General features: G+C 36.6%; 1 protein-coding gene across 1 annotated transcript in view; it reads right to left on the reverse strand.

Annotated features, from left to right (window-relative positions):
• PTCH1 (patched 1) overlaps positions 1-18,876 on the reverse strand; it is a 79,787-nt gene that overhangs the window by 26,171 nt on the left and 34,740 nt on the right. The window contains exons 8-15 of the mRNA XM_020971704.2: positions 17,891-18,038; positions 16,290-16,421; positions 15,776-15,931; positions 15,165-15,263; positions 13,524-13,649; positions 4,742-4,860; positions 3,525-3,927; positions 2,183-2,492 (exon numbers count right to left, since the gene is read on the reverse strand). Coding sequence (XP_020827363.1) covers positions 2,183-2,492; positions 3,525-3,927; positions 4,742-4,860; positions 13,524-13,649; positions 15,165-15,263; positions 15,776-15,931; positions 16,290-16,421; positions 17,891-18,038 — 1,493 coding nt within the window. The remainder of the gene's footprint in view (positions 1-2,182; positions 2,493-3,524; positions 3,928-4,741; positions 4,861-13,523; positions 13,650-15,164; positions 15,264-15,775; positions 15,932-16,289; positions 16,422-17,890; positions 18,039-18,876) is intronic.

Here is an 18,876-nt window from a genome sequence, read left to right on the forward strand (position 1 = left end):
ACCAGTATGCATTTTGAAAATTGCATAATAAAATAATTTTGGTGTTTCTACTCTATATTCTTATCAGTTAAAATGACTAAGAAGTAATTGAAAACCAATGTGAGGAAATGCATAACAGTTTCAATGACAACTCCATTAAAAGTCAATGAGAGTCACATGGCTAAAAACCGCACACAATGCTTTGATGGAAAGCTGATTCATGGATAATTGCTTCCTCAGAGTAAATGTTCAATGACCAAATCAACCACGTAACAGGCCTGAAAATAACTAGGTGGCCAATGACCACGGTGTTTGGTCATTTTATGTACAGTGGTCCTTACCAAATCCCAAGATCATCGTAGTTAGGCATGAAATTTCAGGGCTTGCTATGTCTTGGGAATGAGAAAAAATCTAATTTGGTCTTAATGTTGAGTGCCATGAATTACATTTACTACCAAAAATGATCATAACATATGAGGTTTCTTTCCATAGACTCTGAAGAGTTTCAACACAAACTTCAGGGCTTCTTTAAGTCTTTAAAGTGAATAAAACAGAAATAATTTACAATACTCTCTAAAGAGGTTTTAACCCTATCCACTGCCTTCAGTCAGACAATACATTTCTGCCCTCTTCCCAAGCTCTCCATTAGCATGGCATACTGAACTTCCTAATGAAAGCCTAAAGACACTGAAATAAATTCTACAATAACCCTCCTTTCTTGAGATACCAACTGGCTTTGCACAGCAGATCTCTTTGTCCTTTGTGGCAAGTTATTTGCATGTCTTTTAGTCAATGGGAGAAAAAAAAATTTAAAACCAGAGCTTTCTTCAACTGCTTGGGTTTCTTTCTATTGATAACTCCAAATCCACTGTTTTCAAAACTACTGCACAAAAATAAAAATAAACTCAGGAAATAAATTAAAGTTAATCTCATGAACATGTTTGAAAATTAGCTTAAAGTCAGAGTCCTCCTAGTCACCTTCCCCTAAAATAAAACGGAATTAAACAGATCAAGGCCAGAGAGTGTAATGGAGTATCATTCCCCAAACACAAACCGCAATTAGCCTAATATGTCCTTTAATTTAAAACTCAGAGGAAAAGGAATAATTTAAAAAATGACAAAATTTGTTGGCTTCTTTATTATGTAAAAACTAAGCATTTTTAGAAGAAAAGATATTCCAAAAGGCTCTCAGTGTGTGTCCACATATGCCAAGTACAGCAGAGAATTACTACAATTATCTGGATAACAAGCCAAAGTGTAGTGTTTTCACAGTTATCTAGATATATCAATATAAGTATTTTTGCCTGGATGATCCTGAAAATTACCCTAATTTGTCAGCCTCTTTTGCATGTGTATATGAACTCACAAGTGTTCTAGGAATCACTGACTACAACACTCAATCTATTCAATCGAAAATTCAGATTATCTCACCAGACTGATAACATTCATTTATTTTTCCAGTTTCTAACATAAATAAGGAAAAGGAAGAAAGAGATTTCTATGCACAATTTGTTTACTTGTAGCAAAATAATGTAGGATTTGCTTAAACACAAGTGAAAGAGAATGGTAAAGGCAGTTAATTTTAAATTATGATGCTTAAAGAGCCAAGTTCTTTCAAATCCATCAACTATAACTTGAGAGTGGGTCAGTATAGAAATTTCATTAATTTTTTTCAGGCCATTCTATTAGGTACTACTTGATGCAGTAAAACCATAATCTCCCTAAAGCAACCAACTTATTTTCAAGGAGTATCACCTTACATGCTAGAAGAATCTGACTCAACACCTACCAATGGGATTTCCCTTGGGAATCCCAGAGCATTCTGCCCAGTGATCACTATAGCACCTAATATATAGGATTGTGTTCCAGTTTGCTCCATTTTATATAGGGATGGCCTCTGGAAGTTGCCTCAGATAAACAGAAACTGGAAGACATGAGAAGTGAACCTAGAAGCTGCAAGTACTTGAGTCTGATCACTTGATAAAACATTGCAGGGTTATTTTTTTTCTTTTTTTGGGTGAGGCAATCGGGGTTAAGTGACTTCCCCAGGATCACACAGCTAGTAAGTGTCAAGTGTCTGAGGTCAGATAGGGTTATTTTCCCAAAGAAGACTTTTACCAAAGGAAAGGCCTAGCCTTGGATAACTTGAGGACCAAATGAAGAGATTTCTTTAAAAATAAAAAGAGCCCAGCTATTTTCTTACCTTGTAGCCAATCTCGAAAGTAGTGTAACCACATTTTAGGGAGCTGTTTGTTTTCTTCCAACATGACATACTTCACACTGCCGAAACTTTTGTGAAGGTCATAAAGTAAGTGCTGGATATGTGGGTAGTCTGCTTTCTGTGTGACTATGTACATGTTGTAGAAAGAGAAATATTTGAACTGAGCTGCGATAAAGTCATACTCTCGGGTTTCTCGTGGCACAATGTCAGTTAGATCCAGCCCATCTCTCACTCGAGTGGTTCCATAAAGGCTGACCCCTAACAAACCCAGAAAAAGGAAGATAACCACAACCTGCAACAAAACAAAAGGCATGGGATCAGAACCTGGGCAACTTAATCCAGCCTCCCTTCCCAGAGAGACCTCTGCTCAGGCTACAAGGAGCACTTTCAAGCCGGACAGTACTTTCTTTACTATCTCACTTTTCCCACCATAGTGGCTCAAGATTAAATTGAAATTAGTGAGAGTTTCTCCTCCTGGAAATTGATCAATATGAATCATGTCACTAGGAGTTACCGTAGAGATTTCACATAGATATCTACGTGAACAATCTATCTGTATTCAAAGAAACTCTAGGTGATACTTCCTACTAGAAGTACATAAAACACCCCGAGAGTTCTTTCTTACAAAATAAGCAGATCAATACAGGTATGTTCTTGACTTTGCAGAATCTCTCTGAATACCCCAATATAATACACATTAAGTTTTTTTGAAGGGTATTAGTAGCAAGGAGAGAAGAAATAAGTGAAATTCAATCAATCTCATAGGATAATAAGAATCTCATGTCTAATATTATCTCATATTCAATATCATCTCATGTCCAATCTCATAGAATAATAAACAATAACAGCTAGCATTTATATAATGCTTTAAGGTTTACAAGGTGCTTTACAAATATTATCTCATATTATCCCCACAACAGTCCTGGGAAGTAGGTGTTATCATTAGCCCTGTTTTACTGAGACAGACACAGGTTAAGGGACCTGTCCAGTGGTATACAACCAAGTGTCTGAGACTGGATTTGAACTCAGAACTTCCTGAATCAAGGTCTAGTACTCTATCCACTGCTCCACCTAGCTTCTTAATTTATTCTTCTAAAGCATAAGTTCTCAACCTTTTTTGTGTCATGGACTTTCCATTTTGGCCTATGACCCTCTTTCTCAGTGTAAGGTTTTTGTGTGAACAAAATAAAATACATAGTATGACAAAGGAAAGTAATTACATTGAAATACAGTTATCAAAATATTTTAAAACAGGTTCATGGATCCCAGGTTAAGAACTCCTTTTCTAAAGGAAAGGTAGAATCATCTGTTTTTGACAAATTACCTTGGCTTTTGGTTTCAAGAGGAATGGCGCATAATGCTTCTCAGCAAAAGATGACAGGGTCCACTTAGTACAAGGCGGCTCCAGGCAATGAAGATTTGAATCTGAGAACTGAGAGAGCAAATCTCTTGTTGAGCTTGTACTTTCTGGACTATGGCAGCTGAGGTTATCCTGTGTCATGGTGACAGGCTGTACGGAGATCTCGGAGCGAGGTTCTGCGGTGGTATAATATACCTGGGTGTGAGGGTCGTATTCAGTGCGCAATTGAACTGTGGATTGCATGGTGATTTGAGTTTCATGGGCGAAGCTGTGACTGCTGTACGGAGGTGGAGGGCTATAACGGGTGTTGTCATTGGTATCTGTGTAGGCCTGGGGTTCAACCTGAATCACTCTGCTGACACAAGGACTGAAAGGAGTTGGGGGAAAAAAAAACAGAAACAAAAACAAAGCTTCAAAGCTTGCACTGAAATTAAGGAAATCCATTACTTGATATTTTTAGTCTTATGCATTTCTGACTTAAGAAGAAAACACCGTTTTATTAAGCTCAACAACTGTTGAGTTCATGCTATGTACTCAGCAATATAAACCACTGATAATGTCTTTGAACACTCCTTCATATCCTTAACCTCATTTGACCCTCCTCCCAACAGCTCTGGGTGAAGGGCAAACATTATCCCCACTTAACAGATGAGGGATCTTGCCAATGGTCACAAAGCTAATAACAGACAGAATCAAGACCGGAATGCAGGTTTCTTGACTCTTAGCCCTAGACTTTTCCTGTTATATTATCTTAATTAAACATTATACATTAGACTCTGTATATTTAAGTCTTTAAAATGAAAATAATATGCTCAAGTGACTTGATAAATACTCCAAACTCATTTTCCCTCAAAATAATGTCAGATAATACAACTAATGATCATCCCGCCTTTACATGTTAAAAAAGTCAATTCTGTATAAATAAGAATAAATTAAACCAACCAGATGGCCGACCCTAATTAAAGCTAATTAAAGCACACTGAATGATAGTGAATCTAACTTTCCCTTGACCCACCTCCTTGACTTTTGAAATCCTTCTTTCCAAAATTATCTATAGTTAGATATCCTGAAGCAAACTACCCTAACTGCCTTTACCTCTAAATTGATGAACTAGAAGGTGCTGAGTAAATGATACTGCTTTATAAATAGTGAATACAAATTTGTTTATCACAGATGTTTACCTTGTAAAACAGCAGAAGATATCCAATCTCCTGTCCTCTCGTCTGTATAGGTCCATACTTAGAATAGCAGGGAAAATGAGTAGAACCATGGCAAAATTAAATACCACAACTATAGCAGCCTAGAGAACCAAGAAAAGAAAATCAAGGTCAGCAACAGGTCTCTTCTCAAGATGGGAAATGATTTGAAAAAGCTTCAAGTTCCTTTGAATTTGACCCAGTAATATTTGAAGTGGCATCCTTGAATTTTTAAAACTATAATTTTTAACAATGAATGGTACAGCTAAATCAGAAAAATTCCAAGTAATGTAAAAAGACATCCCTTCATGGGTTTACTAATGTGTCACTTGGCAATGATCCCATCACCAAAAGACAATGGTGTATGTGAGACATGAAACAGAAAACAAATCTGGCCTAGGAGTTAGAAAATCTGGGTCCTAGTCTCTAGCTACCTGCATAGCCTTAGGCAAGGCACTTATCCAGTTGCCTTATCTAATCAAATGAGACCATATATGCAAATTTCTTTGCAAACCTCAAAGTCGGCTATTGTCACCACCACCACCACCACCACCACCATCATGTGTAAAATAAGGAAGTAGCACTTACTAGGACTTCTCTGAGATCTTCTACTTTTTCTAGCCCTAACAGGCCTTGCTTTTCCTGACCACCCATCCCACCTGTCCCACTTCCCCTGCTCTGCCCACCCCCCTCACAGTTAGGTGCTCTCTCTTTCCATTTTGAAATTACTTTGTACGTACTCTGAATTTATTTTTCTCTATGAATGCTGTATCCCTCCTAATAGAATGTAAGTTCCTTAAGAGTAGGGACAATTTCTTTTTTTCTCTGTATCTTTAATGCCTAGTACATGGCTTTACACATCTATGCACTTAATGTTTGTTACATCTAATTGAATGCTATTAAAAAATTCTGAGCATATAATTTAACTTTTTGAAGTTTTACTTAGTGATTTGGCTATTAGAAAATTAAATCATATGTATAAAGATAGAACAATGTATATATTTCTGGAGTGTTTTTCTTTAAACTTCCCTTTCTGTAAATTTCTAGAAAGACACTGATTTGATATTTCTAGAACTTGTACGTAAGACAGATTGAATATATCATAATGGCACCTTTTATAAACAAATTAAAATTTCAAACATCTCCTCTGGGGTTTTTAATCAGCTTCATATATCCTCTGCAATACCCTGTGGTGCTGCTTTGTGTGCACAGTAAAATAAAAGGTCAAGGATAGTAAAGCAGCAAAGAAATTCCTTTATGTGATTATAACATATAAAGAATAAACCAGTGCAGATTTTAAAAAATCATTCCATAATATAGCATAAATCTTAGTATTCCAGCAAACCTCCTGCTGGCTTAGTAAAGATCATAAAATTGGGTCTGCACTGGGTAAGTCAACAGAGGACCAGTAGAATAGGGAGATAAGAGGGAGGAAGAAACCCATTAAAATTTTTTCTTCTAAAACTATAAGTGATCAAGATTTAAATAAAAACACTTAGGAATTAAAATAATAATTTTATAATAAAACTTCTTGTGATGTTTGTTAAGGGACAGCTAAATACTAAATACTTCCAAACAGGTGAGACCACATGGGAAGGAAAAATGAGAAATTAGAGGCAACTCAAAATCTGAAAAATAATGATAATAATAGCTAGCATTTATATAGCACCTACTATGTGTCAACCACTGTGCTAAGAGCTTTACAAATATGATCCTGTTTGATCTTCACAACAACCTTGGGAGTTAGGATCATTAGATTCCCACTTTATAGCTGAGGAAATTGAGGCAAAGAAAGGCTATGTGATTTGCCCAAGGTCACACAGCTAATATGTGTCTAAGGCTAGATTTGAACTCAGGCCTTCCTGGCTCCAGGCCTAGTGCTTTATACACAGCACCACCTAGGAAAAAAAATGAGAGTGTTTTAAAAGGGTTTATAACAAGAAGAAAATTAGAGGTGTAACTGCATCCTGCATACCTTATAGAGATGCTCTTAATAACTGACCACTGGATGGATTTCTGTACTGTTTCCTTACAATGAAAGAGCTATAAAGTGAATTGTTTTGTATTTAGTAACTTTTATCTCCTTTAACAGTAAATTTTTTAGATACCCTTTTCATGTTCCTAAATGATCTTTACCATTTGAAAATTTGATGAAATGTCACTAGTTTGGCAAAACCTAAATAATATTATGAAGACTTCAGATTGTCCTTTTATGCCTGAAAGGTTAACTTATGCCAAACCATCACTTACTACATTCAAAAAAGAGATCCAGGATCTCAGAGTTCTCTGATGCTTACAGTTGGCTGGGCATATATCATGTGGCCTTATACTGCATAGAGTCGATATGGTTCTAAGAGACTTGTAGGTCATTTGAGGGCAGCTCTGTCTTTGTGTCTCCCCAGTGCCTCACTCATTACTCTGTGCTTCTCTGGCACTTAATAAAAATTGCTGAATGAATGAATCAAAGTCAAAGGCATTCATTTCCTAGTGACCTCTTCTGACTGAAGCTATAGAATGCTCTTCCTTGTTCATTTAAAAATTTTGTTTTTCTTCTTCCTGGGAGGTAGAGACCTATGAAAAAGAAGCTTGTGGAATCTATGATGTTGAGGATTTTGAAATGTATTAACTTTGTGCTCTAGAGATCGAGTATAGAAGGACTGTGCTTCTAACCCCACTCCCTTCTATGCTGAAAAGTAAGGAACACAGAGATACAGAGACTAGATTAGGAGGGAGGAAAAGGTTAGTCCTAGGAAGAAGAAAAGTATGGGCAAAGCATCCAAAAAGAAAACTTTTTCATGGTTTTCTTATTTTTCTTTCACTTTTCTTCTTTTTTTTTTAAGGTATAAATGGGAAGCACAGACTGTATTTCTGGAGAGGGGGTGGTATCTGAAATGGAAGGAAACACAACCTTTGTGGTTTTCCCCCATCAGTATCAGTGATTCCATCCCTTAGAAAATCCAGCTGCTACTCTTGCATCTGTTAAGTGAACTGAAAGAATAATAGTTGTTTGTGCTGGAGTCACTGAGAGAGAAGCCAAGCGAGGCTAGAAGGTTGGGGCCCTACCTAAGGTATGTGCTGCTATTTTCCATTCCTGGCAGACCACCCAAGGAGAGTGGGTGTATATCACAGCCAGAGGTGATGAGCAGTCAAGGATGCCTGTCACTTAGACTTCCACCTTATGGATGACAATTGGCAATTCCCTTCTGATAAAACATGCACAGCCCAGATGTTTCCCCTTTCAATCCCCACCCACCTCCCAACCCCCCAAGGCTTTTCTTTTATTAATTAAATTCTTACCAGCAGCACAGAAAGCTGTTGGTGCAAGAAAAGGAAAGTAGCGAGTCTTTTTTTTTAAAACTGTATTTAAACAGGATAGGTCAGTTTCTTGACAGGTCCATACTCTTAGGGAACTATGAGTGCTCCTTAGAGCATATAATATCCTATAAGAAAAGCACCTTGGCACGGTGGAGAATGAACTGGCTTCAGAGACAGTAAGTCATGGGTTCAAGTCCCACCTTTGACCCATAGCGGCTCTGTAACTGCAGGCAAATCACTTAGCTTTTCTCTAAATACCTCCAGACAACTTTATAAAACAGAAAATGGTAAAGAAGCTGCTGATCTGCATTGGCAGAGGAAGCTCCTTATAGGGACCTCCCAATACAGAATACAATTAAAAGGACAACTAACCCATGGAGGAATATATACATCTATCAATAGGTAAACAATATGCACACAAACACATTTGTCATTTTGATCTCATACATTTTATCCTCTGATGGAAAAAAAATCCCTTCTCTACTTTTTTTCTAAATACACACAAAATTAAATGCAAAACGTTCCCTAATACAATATTAACACTGATTTGAGAGAATAGTACATATTCCTCCCTAACAATACTAAATTAGTTCATATTTGATATTGCTAGTATCTACAAAAGGATATAATTTGATCAATGATGTATTAAAATGCATGTAGCAGTGAACCTTATCATAAAGTTCTTTATTTTACCATGCAACTTACAAATAAAGTTATTGAGGAAATATCCATTAGCTTCCATTATGCATGATTAAGAAGTTGCTTGATGAACCAATTCTCCCCATACCTAACATAATGCAGCAAATCACACAGTGGAGGAGGGGTACATTAAAATTTTCAGGTACATTATGGCTCACTAAGTGCTACCCCACAATAGCCTACAGGAGTTAATAAACCTTCCCGAAGGTCAAACTTCTACTCAGGAAACAAGTATTTAAAAAATCAATATAATTCAACTATTAATGAAATATTAAGCTAATATTTGGGTCCTCATGGCAATTTCTAAGAATAGCAGGATTTCATACAAAACCTTTAGTTCCTCTATTGCTTTTAGGAATATTTTTCTCTGCTTTTAGAATGCTTTTTTCCATAATCAGTGGATACCTGCTGATATCCTATCCACCGTTCAAAGACCTGTTTGCATGTTGTTCCTTTCCACCCCGCAACCAGAAGTGACCTGTCCCTCTTTGTTTGAACTTCCCTTGCTTTTTTTCTTTTTTATCACATTCGCTCAAATATACCCCTTAAGGCAGATGAGTAGAGGGTGGAAGGAGTCTTAAGGAACTCACACAAATACACAGCTTATGGAAGAGTCTGAAATTCAGAGTCATCACAAACTAGCCCTTCCCATGAGCTGAATGCCCAGCTTTAAAGCAAGTGCAGCTACCATACACCAGATACTTGAAGGAAGGGAGATACAGACACACCACAACAATAAAAGCGGTAGCATGATATAGTCAAAAGAACATTGGATTCAGGGTCGGAGGGATTCAAATCCTGACCTTACTGCTTACTACTTGTGGCTACTTTGTGTACATCATTTAACCTCTTTGGGCTCAAGTTTCTTCATCTGCAAAATGAGATTGGATTACAAGTTCTCTAAGGTCCTTTCCAGCTCTTAATGGATGATCCGATTGTGCTCCAGGAGGTCCACTGTACCACAGGAGCATATATAACACCCAAAGGAAGGAAGCAACAGAGTTATGCCTTTCTTTCCCTTCATTACTGAAGGCTTAATTGGTTCATTTCCTCCCTTCCTGCTAATTCAAATATGCCTATCAATCAATAATCAGTTAGCAAGAACTTATTAAGCATCTGTGTGCTAGGCATTATATTGGGTACTGTGGACAAGAAGACAAAAATGAACCAGACCCTGTTGTTGAGGAGCTCACAGAATACCTAGGGAAACCTAAAAGATGTTTATACCCACCCAAGAGGTATTGACAATAGTAATCACCCCCTCTCTTTCTGAAACACCTTAGCTGAATGCCCCTTTGATATGTCCTTCCTTTTAGCTTTCCTAATTTCCTAAAGAATTATCTTGTTCTATGTGATCATGTGTCAATAAAAAGAAGTGGGAAGAAGTCAAAGGCACCTCTGTTTCTAAATTTACTGCACCAGATAAATATAAATTGTTCTTATTGATAAGTGGTTTTCTATGTGAGTGGGGGGGAAAGGAAAAGAATAGAAAAGAAGGAAACTATTTTAGTGGTTCTTTAGGTGCATTAGGAGAAAGTAAAAAACAATAGGATTTTCTTGCTTAAACCAACTCTAAATAAAGTGGAAAAATATAGGCAAATGATCATGGCATGAGTTAAATGGAGTTTAAGGTGTAAGGAAATCCACAAAGAGCTACAGTTCACTGGGGATGATTTTGCAGTCTGATGACGGTATTGTGATTAGAAGAAACATCAGCTATTGAAAAATCATTTCATTCATATTGGTCACACCTTATGACATGCAAAACAAAGACATCTCAAGCCCTGACAATGTATTTAGAGACCACAGAGAAGGCACAGACCCTGCCTAATGGGGTCTCAGTCTAAACACTCTTCCCATTTGGAACAATAAGGAGTTCTGTTCTGGGATTTTTTTCATTGAAGAGCAAATGCCACGCAGTTACCAGCACAGCCCCAGTGCAGGTCACTGGGTGCATACTTGACACATTATTTTGCCCCAAAGGACTGGAGTTGGTGTCACTGCTTGTTTGTATAGAGATGGGATTTGGACAGATGCATGAAGAGATCAGACATTTCAATATTACCAGAAAAATTCACCCACTTCTTTTAATGAGACTGGAAAAAGTTCTACTGGGGTGCAGGGGGTGGAGTTGGAGGAATAAAATGAATGTTAACATCTGTTTCTCTATAGGACTGAACAATTTCAGATCACTCCAGATCCTTACTTAACCTGTGGGAGTAACACAATGAATATAACTGGATACAAATGACAACTGTGTACATTTCAGAAAAAAGAGAATTTGTAGAGCCTATTTGCCAGTGGAGAATGTCAACAGATTTTTAATTTTTAAAAAATTTTTATATTTTTTAGGCAATTGGGGTTAAGTGACTTGCCCAGGGTCACACAGCTAGTGTCAAGTGTTTGGTCTGAGGCCAGATTTGAACTCAGATCCTCCTGACTTCAGGGCTGGTGCTCTATCCACTAAGCAACCTAGCTGCCCCATAATAGATTTTAAAAGTTACCAAAATGTCTTTTAAGTAGCAACTCTTTTAGAGAACTGAAGCAATTACAACATTTTTGGGATACTGAATGAGCCAGTTTCCCAGTGTATAAACAATTCCTGGAGCATAAAGGAGGCCCTCTTGGGATGAAAGCACAGTTTACTAAATGGTACTCTAGTGACTTGAATCAGAAATGCAGTTTCCTAAAGACTTTTTTTCCCTATGAGATTTTTTTATTTTTACAGAGGGAGATTTTAGTTCACTATACAGTTACAACAATATTTTGTCTGTATTACTATACTATGTAAAAGAAAAGGTTTTTAGTGTTCTTTTTAAAAATTTTGCCATGGATAATCTTTAGTAAGGCCAATGGATCATGTTAAATAAAAGACAATTAAGAAAATGTGAATTTTAATTTGGTTTCATCTATATTGCTGAGATAGAGAGAAGAGAGGGAGAAAGGAGAGAGATGGGGAGAGGGTAGAAAAGTTAGGGAAGGGAGAAATTTCTTTTTTTTTTTGAGATAAAGTTGAGATTGAGAAGAGAGATCTCAACTACATCTCAAAATTTACAAGCTTCCATTCAATTCAACTGTCTGCATATGGGATGAAAATAAGATCTGGAAGTCTAGTTCAGCACACACCTACAAAACATCAAAGGGGTTGAAAAGCTGAATAACTAATAAGATCTGGACACATCTACAATTATACAACAATTATTAATTTAATTATTACATGACTAAGTACAATTTAAAATATTTCCATTATCCTTGAATTTGTCATAGGTTAGGTTGAAATGCCTTTATCTATTCAACAAATATTTGATATTCGATTAAATCCATGCAAGATGGTATTGAGCTATATGTTAGGCAATAATCTATAATCACTGATCTTTCCAAAAAAGTCTTTCATTGTTTCAAATTTTCTTCTGAATACCAAATCGGTGGTGCTCAAGCATTTATTAAAATTATTTGTTGAAATGTCAAATAGCATAAAAAATGCTAGAAAATAAACAATCTACCTTGCAACTGATACACTAAGTCTATGAAAAAGCTAATAAGATGCCCTTTTGAAACCATAGCTTTTTGGCCTGTCAAAGGCAATGCTATGATAAATTTTGAGCAGGCCTGTGTATGTCATACTAAAGACAAACAGATAAGCATTAGCAAATTAGCAGCATGGTACAGTGAAAAAAGCAGAGGTTCACAAGTAAAAGGATCTGGGTTCAAATCCTTTCACATGTGTGATTTAACTTCCCATGTCTTCAGTTTCTTTAACTGTAAAATTTGACGTTTGAGCTAAATGTCCCTATAACATCCTTCTAGCTATAGGATCCTACAAGTTATAGTTGTGTTAATACTTTTGCTGGGAGTACTGAGTGTAGTCCAGGTGCTGACTTTGTTCTGCAAAGATATTTTGCATTCTGGTGTATTTGGGAAATTCAAATACATGATTATTCACTAAAAGCCAAATAATGATTATGATGACAGAAGCCTAGTTCAAACAAAAAAATCACAAGTTGACAAAAATATAACAAAATAATTAATTTACTAATTGATTTTCCTGTTCATGTCTGACTGTAAACCCCCTTTTTTTGCTAAACAAAATCAGAAGAATAATGTGAACAGGCAGAACTCAGGACAAATTGATATTTAATGACATTGTCACATGTGTAATTAGAAAACTTCAGAAATTATGCTATTTTTTAAAAAAATCACTCCTTGCAGGCAAGGACTAGCAGTTTCTTGCTGTTATCCTCATTTTATCTTTGTTTTCCCTTAATCCAGCTTGGTCCCTTGAACATAGGTGGTTGTTGATAAAAGCACATTAAGTGGAATTGAATTTAATGAGCCCTGTGTAATTGATGAACTTGGGGGAATTTTCAAAGAAATTCTCAGAATCCTCACATTGACCACTTGCAGACTGGAAAAACTAAGGTAGAAATAGATTAAAAGGCACTCTCAGATACAAAAACTTGTAATGAGATTACAAACTTCACAGAAACTTAGGATAAGGGTAAATGATTTACTATGAGCATGATATAAATGAAAGCTAGGATCTGCTGGACATTTTAAAGGTATTATGTTTTGTGACATCTAAACTCTGGACTGAAGTTTTAAGTCAGATTAGCCATTTGCACATAATCCATAAAGAAAAGATGACCTATGAATTCCCTTACAAGTATCTCTCCATGAGTCTGTGAGACCTCGGCTGCTGAATTTGAGACTTTTTGAGCATTTCTAAAAATCTCCGAACCTACTAGAAACTTACCTGGAGTGAAAATGCCCGAAGAGCAGGAATAGGGATTAAAGCTGCCATAAAGAAGGCTGTGACATTGCTGATCGAGGTGAGGGCCACACTGGCTCCCGTTCGCTTCAAACATTCCCCTGTCCTGTCCTGGAAATGACATATGGCACCCTATAAAGCTACATACAGTAGCCTCTCATTATAACACAACTAGTGAATCTAAGTTAACAACAAGCATTTATTAAGTGATAACTATATACTAAGCACCGGGATAGAAACCAAGTCTAGGTGGGTTTCTTCCCTCAGAGGAGCTCACAATCTAACAGTGGAAGACAATATGCAAACAGCTATGTACACACGAGATACATATAGGCAAAGGTAATCTCAGAAGGAAGACACAAGCAGTGAGGAGGACCTGGAAAAGCTTCTTGGAGAAGGTGGGATTTTTGCTAAGACTTGAAGGAAGCTAGAAGGCAGACAAGGAGAGAGAACATTCCAGGTGGAAGGAAGGGCCAGTGAAAATGAACAGTTATGAGAGGGAGAACTGGCAAGCAGATCACTCTCACTGAACTGTTGATAATGTGGAGACAAATAAAGTGTAATAAGACTGGAAAAGTAGGAAGGGGTCAAGTTATGGAGGGCTTTGAAAGCCTAACAGGCTTCTTTATTTGATCCTACAGTTAATAGGGATTAAGTGGTAATACAACTCAATTATAAAGCAAAAACTTGATGTAACTACAATATGTTTAGCTTTATCTCCTTCTACTAGCATTAATAATGGTGTCTCAGTTTAGTGTTTTTCTTGAGAATGCAGACTGCTACTAAAATAATAATAAATGCATTTTAAAAATTTACTTAAATTAGTTGAATGAATGTCATAATAATTTTAAAAGGTGAACAAAAGACAGCGAAATGAAACTTCAGTTAAGGCTGACATACAAAAAAATATTCATCTTATTAATGAGGACATACATTGTATCAATTCACTCCTGTTTTCAATTCTTTTCAGATAACAGAACTGGCATGCATTGACTTCATGTTAAACTATTTGTCTTCTTGAGTGTTAGCATTGCATATACTTTTGAAAAGCATGTTGCAATGAACCAGAAGACCACACAAAGATTTATCCTTTATTCAGAAATTAGGAAATATTCTTTTTCTAACTTAAAGCTCTGTTTATTTTTTATATAAAAGCTGAATTTGTAGTGACCAAAGGCCAAGCTTCTGAACAAAAGGGTATGTGCTGAATCTAGTTTTCAAAAACTTAAAAAACACAATACAAACAAGTAGCTACATATTGCTTTGGAAAAGACATAACATTTGGAAAGGAAATCTCATTCAAAATTAAATTTCATAGTTAAAAAAAAAACTGTTCCAAGAGCACTTTGGACCTAAGGCTAATTTTCCAGGAATTCTTGTGGGTCTTTTTAAAATTTACCTCATTTAAAATAAGTGTTATTTAGTAAAAATTAGGAGGAAACCCTGCTTTTTCTTCTGTACAGCATGTTAACGCTCCAAACAAATTCTTCTGATCCTGGACATTTTATTTTAAAATTTACTACCAAAAGAAAATGAACTTAAAGAAAGGAATATAGCTCTAGCTATTAAGGGTATTTGTGTTCACCACTGGCTCCCTCTCATTCTTCCCCCATCTCTTCCCATTACCTCAAAAGGGATTCTTTTATTTTGCCCCGTTTCACTGAATGCATGTGCCAAGAGGAAAACATCATCCACACCGACTCCAAGAGCAAGAAAAGGCAAAACCTATGCAAAGAGGGTTAAATGACAACGGTATTATTACAATGATGATCCACTATTTCACTGACTGCTCAGCTACTTAGAATAACACCTCGAATATCCTCTAACTGATATCCAAAATGAAGCCTATAACTTTATTCTGTAGCTCTTTAGAGATTACCCTTTCAGCTCTCCAGCAGCCTAGTGCTTTTATAACTCAACCTCCAACACAAAACTGCATTAGATCCCATATATAAAAAAGCTGTGAGAGCTACAGAGCAAGAAGGAATAGAAAGAGATCCAAAGAATCAAAGTAAACATCTGTATTGACAATTCTCTCTCTAAATACTCCCTCAAAACAGTTATTCACTCTTCTACATCTTCTGGGAGTGGACAACTTTATGAACAAAACTAATAGGCAGTCCTAGTGGAAGAGAATCCAAAGTCCTTTGCCATATGAAATAAAAATGGTTGGTTAGTTCAAACTCTGGAGAGGGGATAGGTGCACATGAACATCAGATGAATGGCTCCTTGAGTACCTGAGTTGTTGCAGCATTAAAGGAAATTCCAATCAATGAGCACAGGCCCAATCCTGCAGCTACTGACAGTGCAACCAGCAAGACGCCAGCCAGTCCCACAGCACCCTGGGATTTGGCACAGTCCCACCGAAGCATAGTTAAACAGGCATAGGCGAGCTGTAAGCAGAGCAGTGAGGGTTGGGATGGGAAGGAATAGAGGGGAATTGGGGGAAAGAAGAAGAGAAGAAGAAAAATAACACAAAACAAAAGCCAAACATTAGAATATATAAGGATGATTCAAAAGTTTTCCCAACCCTGACCCCATATCAAATATATAAATATGTAGATGTAGACTGCATTACAAAGAATACACAAAATTAATGACACTAGAAAGTCAAAGATGTCCAAATTGAAAATTAAAAAGAGGTTCAGATTTTAATTTTAATTTAAAAACCATTATAAAGCTCAGAAGTTAGTGTTAACAACCAACTGCTATGGAAGTGGGGAGGATCAACAAAAAAGAATCTCTTTTTACCATTAATAAGTAGCCACTAGCAACTCGGATAACACTGACATCTGAGAAGGATTTCAGGATGTCATCCAGAGTAGTTGTGGTAAAAGAAAGCACCTTCTGGGTAGAGTTTTGTGCAACACTCTGATGAACCACCTATGGAAAGAAAATAACAAAAAAATTAGAAATACCAAATGGAATGAGGGATTCAATTAGGATTCAAAAGCACAGGCCTTTTGGGGACCTTTTTTCCCCTAAAGCATTAAAAGAAAAAAATAGTGTCTACATAATTCAGGATGGTTGACCTTGAATTGATCATCAGCATTACAGAATCACAGAAACTGAAAGTTGGAAGTGACTTCAGTGGCCATCCAGTTCGACCCATTAAATGACTATTTAGGAGACTGAGAATGGAACCTAGACTGCCTGGCTTAAAATCCAAGGCTCTTTCTTTTTTTTAAACTATGTCATCTTTAGTCTCATTCATTCAAAATCATTTATTTATTTATTTATTTATTTTAAGTTAAGAAGACTGTTACATGACCACAAGTTAAATACCTTTCCTTTTCTTCTCTATCATAACTGTATGGTTGATTTGTAGCTATATCAATTTTTGCCCCTAATATAAAACAACAAATTCTTAAGGGCACTCCTCCCCCCTCTTCATTGGCTGGCCACTTTTAAAAGGTCATGAGCAGCTCAGTCGAGGTCACTGCTTGGGAAACAAAGGCCAAATAATGTCACATGACCTTACCAATGGGACTGCAGCTGTGAGCAGATTTCGATGCCTCGCTAATGTTTTCCAGACACCTTTTCTAACTGACCAAATGCCTTTATACAGTGTTATGGTTTAGATCTACAGTTCACATTTGGTCACTCAAAACATTTTAGATAACACCAACTAGAAATAAGATTTTAGTTTTTAAACTTTCAGTTCTTGGGAATCTAAGAATTAAATCTCCACATTGAGAAGACTAGAAGTATTTTATAAAGTCACTAAATTCTTGGTAATATTACAGTAAAAAACTAACTGCATCCACCAATGAATTTTACCAAACTGCATAAAAAATGCCTTTTTAAATTTTAAAAATAAAGTTTATTTCTCTCTTTTTGTTTTTATATCACCCACATTTCTAGTGACGACCTCCCCCCCACCCTTAAAGCTATCCCTTTTAAAAAAGAAGGTGGGCAGGCAAGAAGGAAGAAGGAGGGAGGGAAGGAAAGAAAGAAAAAAGGAAGGAGGAAAGAAAGAAGGAAGAAGGAAAGAAGGAAAAGAAAGAAAAGGAAATGAATGAAGGAAAGGAAAAGAAAGGAAAGGAAAGAGAGGAAAGGAAGGACAGAAAGAAAGATGGAAGGAAGTACTTCTGTAAAACTAAACAAGACATCAACTGAGTATGGCAGAATAAGCAATGTTGTATACCCTTAGACTTCCAGCTCTGTAAAGAAGAGAGGGGGGGAGGTACATTTTCTGTTCTCTTCTTTGGGGCCAAGCTTGATTATTACAAAATATATCATCTTTTGTAAAAATGGTGAACTTGGTGATGGGATTTTTAAGACCAAACCCAGATTAAAGGCATGGCTTCTGAGTGACTTGGTCATGGCTTCTGGACAACTTTGTAATTTACCTCAACATACATTCTCTGCCAGGCCTCCAGAATTGCTGCTGCCTTGTCTTCATTCCAGTTTATATGTGAAACATATTCATAGCCCTTGAAGTGTTCATACATTTGCTTGGGAGTCATTAGTTGAAACATAGTCTGCAAAGCCTGAGCACTGTAACAGAAGTTGGGGGAGGGAGGAAGAGGCATAAAATAAACATTTCCAGGAAGCGATTTCATGGCATCAAATCCCGAATGAGGGCCTCTGACTAAGTTACAGGAATTCTTTTCTTTTCTATAGCACGTTTTCCTATTACAAGTGAACCTGAGTAATTATCTTATTTAGTCACTTAGGATGCCGATTTATGTACCATATAAAAGGTGTAACCTTACACACTTTTTAAAGAGATAAGCACAAAAATTAAATTAATAGTTGATTTCCTTTTCTTGGTTTCTATTATATAAAACAGGAAGAGCAGAAGAGAGGATAGTATGATTAGATATAAAAGGGTTCAGTCATAATGCATAGCTGCTCATCTAGAGGTGCCAGACTTTGGCTTTCCTTGGGGGAGAAAGGCCAGACACTTGACAAGGATCTCATAAAGGTTTGTTAACATTATGAAACGGTATTTTAGCACTTCTGATTTAGCTTGAACAAAAATTTTTAAGATAAATTATGATACAAACAATGTCCCTCGTTCCTTCTTATTGGATTCTTAGGCCTTTACTTTCTGATTGTTTTACAAAACAAGTTTATCACAAAAAACCACTACACTGATTTCAATGTTCTTTTTTTTTTTTTGAAGACTGGGTCTCCCTATCTCACCCAGGCTAGAAGTACAATGACCCTATATGGATCATACTGTCCATGGGTTTTCTTTGCAAAGATATTGGAGTGGCTTGCCATTTCCTTCTCCAGTGAATTAAGGCAAAGAGAGGTCAAGTGACTTGCACACAGTAAGTCTGAGGTTGGATTTGAACTCAGGTCTTCCTGACCCTAGGCCTATCACTCT

The sequence above is a fragment of the Phascolarctos cinereus genome, unplaced genomic scaffold (assembly GCF_003287225.1).
Source record: "Phascolarctos cinereus isolate Bilbo 61053 unplaced genomic scaffold, phaCin_HiC Scaffold_4;HRSCAF=312, whole genome shotgun sequence".
Taxonomy (NCBI): Eukaryota; Metazoa; Chordata; class Mammalia; order Diprotodontia; family Phascolarctidae; genus Phascolarctos; species Phascolarctos cinereus.